Source organism: Eptatretus burgeri, chromosome 1 (assembly GCF_056783735.1).
Source record: "Eptatretus burgeri isolate ZD-2024b chromosome 1, Ebu_testis_v1, whole genome shotgun sequence".
In the NCBI taxonomy this organism is placed as follows: domain Eukaryota; kingdom Metazoa; phylum Chordata; class Myxini; order Myxiniformes; family Myxinidae; genus Eptatretus; species Eptatretus burgeri.
The window spans coordinates 1,011,352-1,024,439 of NC_140961.1; the positions used below are offsets into that span (position 1 = coordinate 1,011,352).

General features: G+C 39.1%; 1 protein-coding gene across 6 annotated transcripts in view; it reads right to left on the minus strand.

The window, feature by feature from the left end:
• The window catches only part of CEP55 (centrosomal protein 55), a 37,535-nt gene extending 26,438 nt beyond the window's left edge, over positions 1-11,097 (minus strand). For 3 of the 6 annotated variants that reach the window (XR_015055191.1, XM_085870202.1, XM_085870167.1), the window contains exons 1-4: positions 10,936-11,013; positions 10,605-10,685; positions 7,840-7,908; positions 7,448-7,574 (exon numbers count right to left, since the gene is read on the minus strand). Coding sequence is in view for 5 of the 6 variants with exons in the window: in XM_085870202.1 (XP_085726328.1) it covers positions 7,448-7,574; positions 7,840-7,908; positions 10,605-10,661 (253 nt within the window). In the remaining variant the exon portion in view is untranslated. Of the gene's footprint in view, positions 1-7,447; positions 7,575-7,839; positions 7,909-10,604; positions 10,686-10,935 lie in introns of all 6 variants that reach the window. The other 3 variants (XM_085870186.1, XM_085870193.1, XM_085870177.1) reach the window with 3 other exon arrangements.
• Between the last annotated feature and the right edge of the window lie 1,991 nt (positions 11,098-13,088).

Genomic DNA, 13,088 nt, shown 5'->3' on the forward strand with positions numbered 1-13,088 from the left:
AGAGCCAGAGTGGAGCTGAAGCACAAAGCAGACCAAAGTAAGAACACATTCACTGATTGGATGAAATCACCGAGTAACACAACTCCCGCTAGTTATGTGGCAACTCAAGAGATTGTGAAACGTGGAAAGCCGTTCACAGATGGTGAATATATAAGAGTGCTTTATCAAAGCAACAGAGCAGCTGTACAGCGATTTCAAAAACAAAATTGTTCAAAAAATTAGAGACTTGTCATTGTCTGCAAAGACGTTGAGGGATAGAACAGCAACAATGGCAACAGACATTACCAGTCAGCAGATCAAGGACATTAATTCAGCTCTGGGCTTCTCTATTGCTTGTGACGAGTCATGTGATGTCGATGACAATGCACAGGTTTCTCCTCTTGGCAGGTACGTGAATTCCAAAGGACCCCAAGAGGAGCTGATTGAATTGCTGCCCCTCAAAGGCCAAACAAGGGGAGAAGATATTTTGTCAACTATTGTTGACTGCCTAAAGACGAAAGAAATAAGCACCGGCCATTTCATCTCAGTCGCAACCGATGGGGCACCGAATATGAAAGGGGCACACAAGGGGTTTATCACTTTGTTGCAAAAAGCAATGGATCGTAATCTGCTATGGTTTCACTGCATCATTCATCAAGAAGCACTCTGTGCAAAAACCTTTCCACCAGAGATCATAGAAGTGATGACCCTGGTAATGCAAATAGTCAACAAAATAATGGCCAAAGGGTTGAACCACCGGCAGTTCTATGAACTTCTTGAAGAGGTCAATTGTCAATATTCGGACCTTCTTCTGTACAAGAAGGTACGGTGGCTTTCCAGGGGAAGAGTGCTTGTGTGTTTTGCTGCCTGTCTGAAAGAAGTGAATGTGTTTATGCAGAACTTACAGATCCTCAGTGGCTACCGAGATTTCACTTCATGGTGGACATCACCTCACTTTTAAATGGCCTTTTCAGAAAGCTGCGAGGAAAGTGAAACACAGCTCACTTGCTTTGAAAAGAGGTGCTATCATTTGAGCGAAAACATGGAGATTTGCGAGAGACACGGAGAGAGGTTTGCGGGCTCATTTTCCATCACTGAAACAATTCAAAAGAGGAGACAAACTATGAACTTGACACCGAGAACCTAAAAAATGTGATACTGGAAATGCAAGAAGCCTTCGCAGGGCCATTTCAGGAATTCAGAAAGGAAAAGGCAACTTTATCATTCGTGCTGAAACCCCTTGAAGCAGACACTTCTGCCTCAACTTTTCAGCACTTACAGGAGTAGACCGAGCAGAACTTGAACTTGAACTGGCCGATTTGCAGGACAAGGACATGTGGAGTTCAAAATTCAGAGGCTTCGTGACCAAACTCGAAAATCTAGAAAGGCACAGATCTACCCTGGCACTTCAACACAGATAGACCGAAATGCACGATCTTAAATAAACAAGACCAAATAGTGTTTGAAGTTTGGAATTCTTCACAGGAAACCTACAGTAACGTGAAGAGATATGAACTTGGCATTCTGTCCATCTTCGGATCGACTTACCTGTGTGATCAAGTGTTTTCAAGGATGAATTTCATTAAAAGCAAACTGAGAAACCAATTGAACGAGGTGAGTTTAAAGTCCACCTTGAAAATGAAAACGACAGCACACTGTCCAAACATCGAACGACTGACTCTCCAAAGAAACTCCAGAGGAGAAATCACACGAAACTACAAGGGCACTAGGTAGAGCGCGTACATCCGTCACACAATGCCTGATCCAGTAGAACATATCGGGTGAAATCCGTCCATCACTTTTTGAGATGTCGTACTACATATCGGCGTAGCACTATCTCTCAATGGTGAAGAATCAATTAAAAATTCTCATGGCCAGATCCGGATCTTCACCAAAATCAAGCAATGTTGTCATTGGCCAGTCGCCTACATGCACAATAAATTTCAGAACGATTGCTTGAGAATTGGCTAAAAATCATGACAAACAGACAAACAAATGCTGCAGTCAAATATACTTGGCAAAAAAATTTTCACCAAGTAACAAACTGACAAACAGACAGGAGACAGACAAACGCTACAGACCAACATACTGAGTAAAAAAAAATTTTCATCAAGTAATAACACATGTGACCAACGAATATAGTGCAATTGAAAAATCTTCAATTTTCGCAAGTCACAAACAGACAGGGGTGAAAACATAACCTCCATTCACCTTCAATGATTGTTGGAGGGTGGAGGGTCAAAGAACATGAACAACACAAACTAAATTGGAGGGTCAAAGAACAAGAACTACATGATCCAAACTGCTGTAGATCCAGAAAATAAACATGTTGTTACAATACTTCATGCACGCAAAGGAGTGAAAGAGACACATGCCGACTTTGAAAATTGTTAAAACGTGCTATTTGACCCAGAGCCCAGACCATCAAACTCCAACGAACGAGGTCCCAGGGTATACCCCACAGGATGTTTGAAACCTCCCTCTAAGCTTCAAAAATGGACGTCTGCCGAGGGATATAGCGGGTGGCTGTAGCCCCCAGCTCATCAAAAGCAGCACCTCCCCCCCCCCTGCACAAAAGGCAAAAGACCAAATGTTGGAGGTCCCAAATGAGAAACCGGCTTAGAATGAAACATCGGGGACCCTTGAATGTGCAATGGCCATTAACACACATTTTAGGGGGTGGCAACACACAAACAGATGCCAAAGAAGGCTCCAGATCCAATAAAAGAGGTCCTCAATGAAAATGGCTCCGAATGAAGCATTGAGGTCCTCTGAATATGGTATGGCCATTAACAGACACTTTCAGGGGTGGCATCACCCCGGCGGATGCTCTGAAAGGAGCCCCTGATTCTTCATAGGGTTTACCACCATCTGCTTGAGCACCAGCACCCAGAGCAGTCAGACTTCACACCAAAGAGGTCAAAGATTGATTGTATCCTTGCCCTTTGTGTCCTCACCGAACGCAGATGAGAGTTTCGGCAGGGGCTGCTTGTAGCCTATGTTTATCTCTGCAAAGTGTTCAATTCAGTTAATCGGGATGCCCTCTGGACACCCTCTCAACACCAAAACTGAGAGTGCTGTGAGATGTGGTGGTACCATCTCTGACTTATTTCTAGTTGTTACTGGAGTTTGTCAGGGGTGTGTACTGACCCCCACACTTTTCTGGATTCTGAAGAGGATGGCAGAGAGATCAAGCTGCAGTGCATTGTTTAGGAATGTCAAGATCTCTGACCTTGATTTCGCAGATGATGTCATCTTTGCGAAGATTTTAGATATCCTTTTGGGGGCCCTCGAGGTGCTGAATGAGGAGTCGGAGCCGCTGGGATTACGGGTTTCCGGGGTCAAAACTAAGATCCAAGCTTTCAATGACATCTTGGATGCTGCTGTCCTGTCTGTACCTGCTTGTGGTGAGGATGTTGAGGTTATATAGAGATCCACTTACGTTGGCAGTGATATTCATGTCTCTGCTGACTGTGAGGCAAAGGTCAGTGGACGTCTGGGTTGGGCCTGTGGAGTCTTGGATTCACTGGATCATGGAGTGTGGTGCTGCCAGTACCTGTGCAGGAGGACGAAAGTCTGAGTCTTCAGGTCCTTGGTGCTTCCAGTCTTGCTCTACAGATTTGAGACTTTGACTCTGACCAGGGATCTGAGACAGAGACTTAATTACTTTGGTACCAGGTCTCTTTGGAGAATCCTTGGCTATCGCTGGTCAGACTTTGTGTCCAACAAGTGGTTGCTGAGAGAGATTCAAATGAGATTTGTTCCCTGCATCGTCCATGAGCATCAGCTGCGGGTGTGTGGACATGTGGCTCGTTTTCCTGATGCTGATCCGGATCACCAAATTCTCTCAGTGAGGGAGCCTCGTGAGTGGAGGAGGCCAATGGGCCGACCACGTGCCTCCTGATTGCAGCAGGTTGATCAGTATCTCAAGGAGATAGGGATGGGCCAGGCATCTGACTGGGGGATGGCCAGACGGAGGACCCTGGAGCACCGGCAGAAAGTGGATGCAGCAAAGTGCTGCTCTGGTGCATGCTCCCATACCTGACCTGTCATGAGGAACAAAACCTTCACACACATGTCACAGGTCACATGGATTGGCAGCCATATTGAATTTGCACTGAAACCTGTAAAAAAAATCTTATTTTCCAGCATGGCTGGACAGATTGAGGTGAAACTTCACACATATGTTCCCCAAGCCTTGGGTGTACCAGTGTATTCACAAATAATTATTCATGTCACATGGTCTGCAGCCATATTGGATTGGGCAAAAATCTTCAAAAAATTATTTCTCTGGAACCGGTTCATCAATGGACATGAAACTTCACAGTTATGATCTAATAGTGATGAGAAATACATGTTTAAAATTTCAACTTGATCAGACACATGGTGTGGCAGCCAGAATTATTTAATTTTTTTTGAATCTGGGTTTTTTTTTAATAAGGATCACTTGACTGTGCCTGGATGGGTTTGAGGGTAGAGGAGTAGCAGCTGAAATGTGAATCCTCTCCAGGTTCCTCCTGATGACTTCATCTTTGCTTTTTGCCTGTTTGGGTTCTTTCTGATTACTCCAATGCAGGACTGTACCTGTTTCATCTTCCATTTGATTCAAATAGAATGTATTTTAATCCCATTCCAAATTCAATTGAATAACAATAAACGTCATGGGCCAGGGCCAAGTGTCCAATTAAAGCGGGGTTGCATCAAAGCGGGATGTCTTGGTATCCGGTCATCACTGGCAGCAGCTATAAAGTGGCAGTTCTAATTATTGCTCTTAATTACATAACACACCAGTACACAAATGCCACACAAAATACACGACACAAAACAAGTCCTGGCGAGGGTCTGCAATCTCTGATTGCTTTTTTTCTTGTTCATGTTTTGTATCCCACTGATAGGCCGGATCTGGATTTGGATCTTAACCAAAACTGAATCAGCTTGCTCGTCACCTAACCAACTTATCCATCAAGTTTTGTCATAATCCAATCATAACTTTTTGAAATAGCATGCTTTATATCGTTTTTGGCCCAATCTCTCAATGGTGAAGAGTTACTTTAAAAAATTTAGTCTCATATCCAGATCCAGATCTTCAACAAAATCTAATCAATTTGTCCTGGTCACACACCTAACCTCTTCACTAAATTTCAATCCGAATCCATCCACAACTTTGTGAGATATCCTGCTTACAGACAGACAAATAAACAAGAAGAAGACGTCGTACAGAGCATGATACTTGTGAAGTCAAAAAAACAAATTTGACCGGAAAATAGTTGATGATTATATTCAATGACCAAATATGAAACTCCTCTTCAAATTTCAAGTGAAGCGGATGAAAATTGACAATTTTAGAAATACCACCTTAGTTGTTTGAACTTGAAAATAATTGGCTCGGTGAATTCAGTGACCTGAAATATAAATCCTGTTCAAATTTTAAATCAATCGGATGAAAATCGAAGATTTTAGAAATACCACCTTAGTTTGTTGACCTTTGGCCTCTGTTGACCTCAAACATAATTGGCTAGTTGAATTCAGTGACCTGAAGTATAAATCCTCTTCAAATTTCAAATCAATCGGATGATAATTGAGGATTTTAGAAAACCCATCTAAGTTGTTGACCTTTTGACCTTACAATCAGCTTCTTTCTTCCTTGTGACAAACTCTACCATGTGGTGAAGTTTCGTGAAGATTGGTTTCAAATTATGACCTGTTGGCGACAGACAGACAGACAGACAGACAAAATCGACTGACCAATATACTTGAAAAATCTTCGATTTTGCAAGTAACAAACAAACAGACAAGCCAGTAGGCGACGAGGGATTAGCGAGGATTGAAGCGCTGGATACGATGCTTTTCATTCTGACCGATCCACCGACGAAGATTCATTGCCAAGACGTATTGGTTCACATACAATTGTTCCTCTGCCTGGCAAGATTTTTCCTATTGCGTATTTTGCCAACTGGCACTCGTCATAAAAAATGACGGTAAATAGACACCCTATTTTTGAAGGACTACCATTTGAAAAATAATCCGTTTGCTGGTTTGTGCTGTGGAGCCTCGCGTTGCGCGCGCACACGCACACGCGCGCACACACACACACACACACACACACACACACACACACACACACACACACACACACACACACACACACACACACACACACACACACACACACACACACACACACACACACACACACACACACACACACACACACACACACACACACGATAAACTTCTCTCAATGCTCTTGTTTGACCACACCTCATGAGCCACACAATATTTTTCATAAGGCACGCCCACTTTCCTACGCAACTCCCACTTTAATTAATAAATAATTGGAGGTGGTGTGTGGGTCGTGGAATCGTTTTCGGTAAATAAATAAATAATTAGAGGTGGTGTGTGGGTCGTGGAATCGTTTTCGGTAAATAAATAAATAATTAGAGGTGGTGTGTGGGTCGTGGAATCGTTTTCGGTAAATAAATAATTGGAGGTGGTGTGTAGGTCGTGGAATCGTTTTCGGTAAATAAATAAATAACTAAAGGTGGTGTGTGGATCGTGGAATCGTTTTCGATAAATAAATAAACATATTATATTATTAGAAATCCACAAAGACAGAAATGCCGGTGATTCCATTTATTTTGGATCCTTTTCACTTTGGTCAATAATGTTTGGATCGAGGAGAGATCGAAGGTGGAACGACGGTGTAGTTCCTTACCAACACTGTATACACACCTTAAATTACGGTAAATAGACACCCGATTTTTGAAGGACTATCATTTGAAAAATAAAACCTCAATCAAAAATCGGCTCAAGTAAAATTTTCTAAATATCTCGAAGTGTTTAATTCCGAAGTCTCGTTTCTCTACATTCAAAACCGAAGGACAAGTATTGAAAATACTGTATGCGGTTTTTCAGCCGCTACACAGCAACGGGTGGTTGCTAGGCAACGAAATTCAAATGCGCATATTCCCAGTATATATTCCACCTCTTGGCAAAGTTTCATCGAAATCGGTTTGCTGGTTCCTGCTGTGGAGCCTCGCGTTGCGCACGCGCACACACACACACACACACACACACACACACACACACACACACACACACACACACACACACACACACACACACACACACACACACACACACACACACACACACACACACACACACACACACACACACACACACACACACACAGCCGGAAAACCCGACAATAAGGAATATCTCATATATATATAGCGAATCCAACAGAAAGGGGTGAAAACAAAACCTCCTTCACCATTGGAAGAGGTAAAAATAATCCATTCAGGGAAGACATCCATCATGCTTTCAAATTAGCAAGCTCAGCCTGGAGATACAACTCATAAAGCTCTGTCACCACTCACTAACCTGCTTTTGGAAAGAGAAAATAAATTAAACTCAACCTTCGATAAAGATTTGAAAAAGTTTCATCAAAACCCCGATAAGTTACCTCTGGTTATATTCGTGGCCATCTCTCTCACGGTCTCCTCGAGCTGGCTGACGTGCCTCTGCAGGTCACTGATAAAGAGCTCTCTCTGTTGATTGTAGAGCATCCAATGCCTATTCTTTTCCAGTGCCTTCCAGGACATGCCAATAACGATGGACAACGAGGGGGAAGAAGGAAGTGGGAGCGGTGGGGAGTTGGAAGAGGAGAAAGGGAATTACATTTTTGTTCAATCTCCATTTAATCCAAACTGTCAAGATCAATCAATCATGCATGGCAATGCAACGTTCAGAGTGTAAAGAAAGATATTTGTCCAAAGTGCATCCAAAGTTATGAAATAAAAAAAAAACAATAAATCAACTTCCATTGAGAGAAGAGTAAACATCAAGTTCCCTTACATCTTTCAGTTGGTCAAGGAGATCCATCTCTGGAGCAGTTGGACGGACAACACCATCTGCTGGAATATTCTACACAGTGAAATAGAAACACATTGAGAAGAACTTCATAGAATACACTCTGATTTACTTGGTGGATCAGACGATCACACACTGTGAGGGAGATAAACAACAACTTCAACAACAACATCAATTCATGGACAACGAGAACAATGTGTGAACCAAATGATCAGAATGGTGAAAACACAGTTACCTGACGAGGAATTCTGTTTTATACAATGATGTAACATGATAACACAGTTACCTGACGAGGAATTCTGTTTTATATTATTATGCACCGTGATAACAGTGACGTTACGAGGAATTCTGTTTTATACAATGATGTACCGCGATAACACAGTTATCTTACGGGGAATTCTGTTTTATATAATGATGTACCATGATAACAGTTACCTTACGAGGAATTCTGTTTTATATGATGTATCGTGATAACACAGTTGCCTTACGAGGAATTCTGTTTTATATAATGATGTACCGTGATAACACAGTTACCTTACGAGGTATTCTGTTTTATATTATTATGTACCATGATAACAGTTACCTTACGAGGAATTCTGTTTTATATGATGTATCGTGATAACACAGTTGCCTTACGAGGAATTCTGTTTTATATAATGATGTACCGTGATAACACAGTTACCTTACGAGGTATTCTGTTTTATATAATGATGTACCATGATAACAGTTACCTTACGAGGAATTCTGTTTTATATGATGTATCGTGATAACACAGTTGCCTTACGAGGAATTCTGTTTTATATAATGATGTACCGTGATAACACAGTTACCTTACGAGGTATTCTGTTTTATATAATGATGTACCATGATAACAGTTACCTTACGAGGAATTCTGTTTAATATAATGATGTACCGTGATAACACAGTTACCTTACGAGGTATTCTGTTTTATATTATTATGTACCATGATAACAGTTACCTTACGAGGAATTCTGTTTTATATGATGTATCGTGATAACACAGTTGCCTTACAAGGAATTCTGTTTTATATAATGATGTACCGTGATAACACAGTTGCCTTACGAGGAATTCTGTTTAATATAATGATGTACCGTGATAACACAGTTACCTTACGAGGTATTCTGTTTTATATTATTATGTACCATGATAACAGTTACCTTACGAGGAATTCTGTTTTATATGATGTATCGTGATAACACAGTTGCCTTACGAGGAATTCTGTTTTATATAATGATGTACCGTGATAACACAGTTACCTTACGAGGTATTCTGTTTTATATTATTATGTACCATGATAACAGTTACCTTACGAGGAATTCTGTTTTATATGATGTATCGTGATAACACAGTTGCCTTACGAGGAATTCTGTTTTATATAATGATGTACCGTGATAACACAGTTACCTTACGAGGTATTCTGTTTTATATTATTATGTACCATGATAACAGTTACCTTACGAGGAATTCTGTTTTATATGATGTATCGTGATAACACAGTTGCCTTACGAGGAATTCTGTTTTATATAATGATGTACCGTGATAACACAGTTACCTTACGAGGTATTCTGTTTTATATAATGATGTACCATGATAACAGTTACCTTACGAGGAATTCTGTTTTATATGATGTATCGTGATAACACAGTTGCCTTACGAGGAATTCTGTTTTATATAATGATGTACCGTGATAACACAGTTACCTTACGAGGTATTCTGTTTTATATAATGATGTACCATGATAACAGTTACCTTACGAGGAATTCTGTTTTATATGATGTATCGTGATAACACAGTTGCCTTACGAGGAATTCTGTTTTATATAATGATGTACCGTGATAACACAGTTGCCTTACGAGGAATTCTGTTTTATATAATGATGTACCATGATAACACAGTTACCTTACGAGGAATTCTGTTTTATATGATGTATCGTGATAACACAGTTGCCTTACGAGGTATTCTGTTTTATATAATGATGTACCATGATAACAGTTACCTTACGAGGAATTCTGTTTTATATAATGATGTACCGTGATAACACAGTTACCTTACGAGGTATTCTGTTTTATATTATTATGTACTGTGATAACACAGTTACCTTACAAGGAATTATGTTTTATATTATGTAACATGATAACATAGTTACCATACAAGGAATTCTGTTTTATATTATGATGTAACATCATAACAGTTACCTTACAAGGAATTCTGTTTTATATGACGATGTTACATGATTAACAGTTACCTTACAAGGAATGCTGTTTTATATGACGATGTTACATGATTAACAGTTACCTTACAAGGAATGCTGTTTTATATGACGATGTTACATGATTAACAGTTACCTTACAAGGAATGCTGTTTTATATGACGATGTTACATGATTAACAGTTACCTTACAAGGAATGCTGTTTTATATGACGATGTTACATGATTAACAGTTACCTTACAAGGAATTCTGTTTTATATGACGATGTTACATGATTAACAGTTACCTTACAAGGAATTCTGTTTTATATGACGATGTTACATGATTAACAGTTACCTTACAAGGAATTCTGTTTTATATGACGATGTTACATGATTAACAGTTACCTTACAAGGAATTCTGTTTTATATGACGATGTTACATGATTAACAGTTACCTTACAAGGAATTCTGTTTTATATGACGATGTTACATGATTAACAGTTACCTTACAAGGAATTCTGTTTTATATGACGATTTACCGTGAGTGATGAAACTGGATTCTCTGGTTGAATGATTGGCTGATTTGACGTCATCATTGAAGATCATTTCCCTTGATTCTGCTGTCAGAGAAACAAACAATCCACTAAATATCCGTCATGGGGAAGAGGAAATTAAAAACTCCACTTCTTTTCCACCAAAATGTGTGTTCAATTCGCCAGACGGAAGTTTTGAAATGGAAACAAACGAAATGGCGATTCGACCTTTCACCAATTAAATTCGATTGGTTAACAATGCTGAGTAAAAATTCTCCATGAAACATCTGTTTAATGGACTCAACCAATAAATCAATCAATCAAAAGATCTACTCACGGATAATTAATCACATGGACAAACCGCCAAAGATTTGAATACCTCACCATGAAATGACGTAGAACGTTCGAGAAACACCTCCGGGTGAAGAAGTCTGTTCGGGTTGGGGTTTCGGCAAGGTCGTTTGTTATTTCAAAGCCAATCCCTCCAAACATGTCCTCGGAACACGACATCATATTTACGTTTATTCAAAACAAAACGTTAAAATTTAAAAATCCTCAAAAGGGACGGATGATGGACTGCCAGCCACGCTGAATAAAACATCGATATTCACCTCAATTCGTCCCGCAAACGTTTCAGTGATTTCCAAACACGTTGAAAGGAGAATGAGGAACTTTGGTCCATCGTACCTGTATTATTCCATCGTACCTGTATACATTATGCCATCATACCTGTATTATTCCATCGTACCTGTATTATTCCATCGTACCTGTATTATTCCATCGTACCTGTATACATTATGCCATCATACCTGTATTATTCCATCGTACCTGTATACATCATTCCATCATACCTGTATTATTCCATCATACCTGTATACATCATTCCATCATACCTGTATTATTCCATCATACCTGTATACATCATTCCATCGTACCTGTATACATCATTCCATCGTACCTGTATTATTCCATCGTACCTGTATTATTCCATCGTACCTTTATTTCTATCGAACCTGTATTTTTATCACACCTGTGTTTATCATCGTACCTGTATTTATCATCGTACCTGTTTTCTATCATAACTCGATTTCTATCGTACCTGTATTTATCATTGTACCTGCATTTCCATCGTACCTGTATTTCTATCGTACCTGTATTTATCATTGTACTTGTATTTGTATCGTACCTGTATTTCTAACATACCTGTATTTATCATCGTACCTGTATTTCTATCGTACTTGTATTTATCATCGTACCTGTATTTATCATCATACCTGTATTTATCATCGTACCTGAATTTATTATCATGCCTGTATTTCTATCGTACATGTATTTAGCATCGTACCTGTATTTATCATCATAACTCTATTTCTATCGTACCTGTATTTATCATCATAACTCTATTTCTATCGAACCTGTATTTTTATCACACCTGTGTTTATCATCGTACCTGTATTTATCATCGTACCTGTATTTCTATCATAACTCTATTTCTATCGTACCTGTATTTATCATTGTACCTGCATTTCCATCGTACCTGTATTTCTATCGTACCTGTATTTATCATTGTATTTGTATTTGTATCGTACCTGTATTTCTAACATACCTGTATTTATCATCGTACCTGTATTTCTATCGTACTTGTATTTATCATCGTACCTGTATTTATCATCATACCTGTATTTATCATAGTACCTGAATTTATTATCATGCCTGTATTTCTATCGTACATGTATTTAGCATCGTACCTGTATTTATCATCATTACTCTATTTCTATCGTACCTGTATTTATCATTGTACCTGCATTTCTATCATACCTGTATTTCTATCATCGTATCTGTATTTCTATCGTACCTGCATTTATCATCCTACCTGCATTTATCATCATACCTGCATTTCTATCATACCTGTATTTATCTTCATACCTGTATTTATCATCGTACCTGAATTTATCATCATTACTCTATTTCTATCGTACCTGTATTTATCATTGTACCTGCATTTCTATCGTACCTGTATTTCTATCATCGTATCTGTATTTCTATCGTACCTGCATTTATCATCCTACCTGCATTTATCATCATACCTGCATTTCTATCATACCTGTATTTATCTTCATACCTGTATTTATCATCATACCTGTATTTATCATCGTACCTGAATTTATTATCATGCCTGTATTTCTATCGTACATGTATTTAGCATCGTACCTGTATTTATCATCATAACTCTATTTCTATCGTACCTGTATTTGTCATCATAACTCTATTTCTATCGAACCTGTATTTTTATCACACCTGTGTTTATCATCGTACCTGTATTTATCATCGTACCTGTATTTCTATCATAACTCTATTTCTATCGTACCTGTATTTATCATTGTACCTGCATTTCCATCGTACCTGTATTTCTATCGTACCTGTATTTATCATTGTACTTGTATTTGTATCGTACCTGTATTTCTAACATACCTGTATTTATCATCGTAC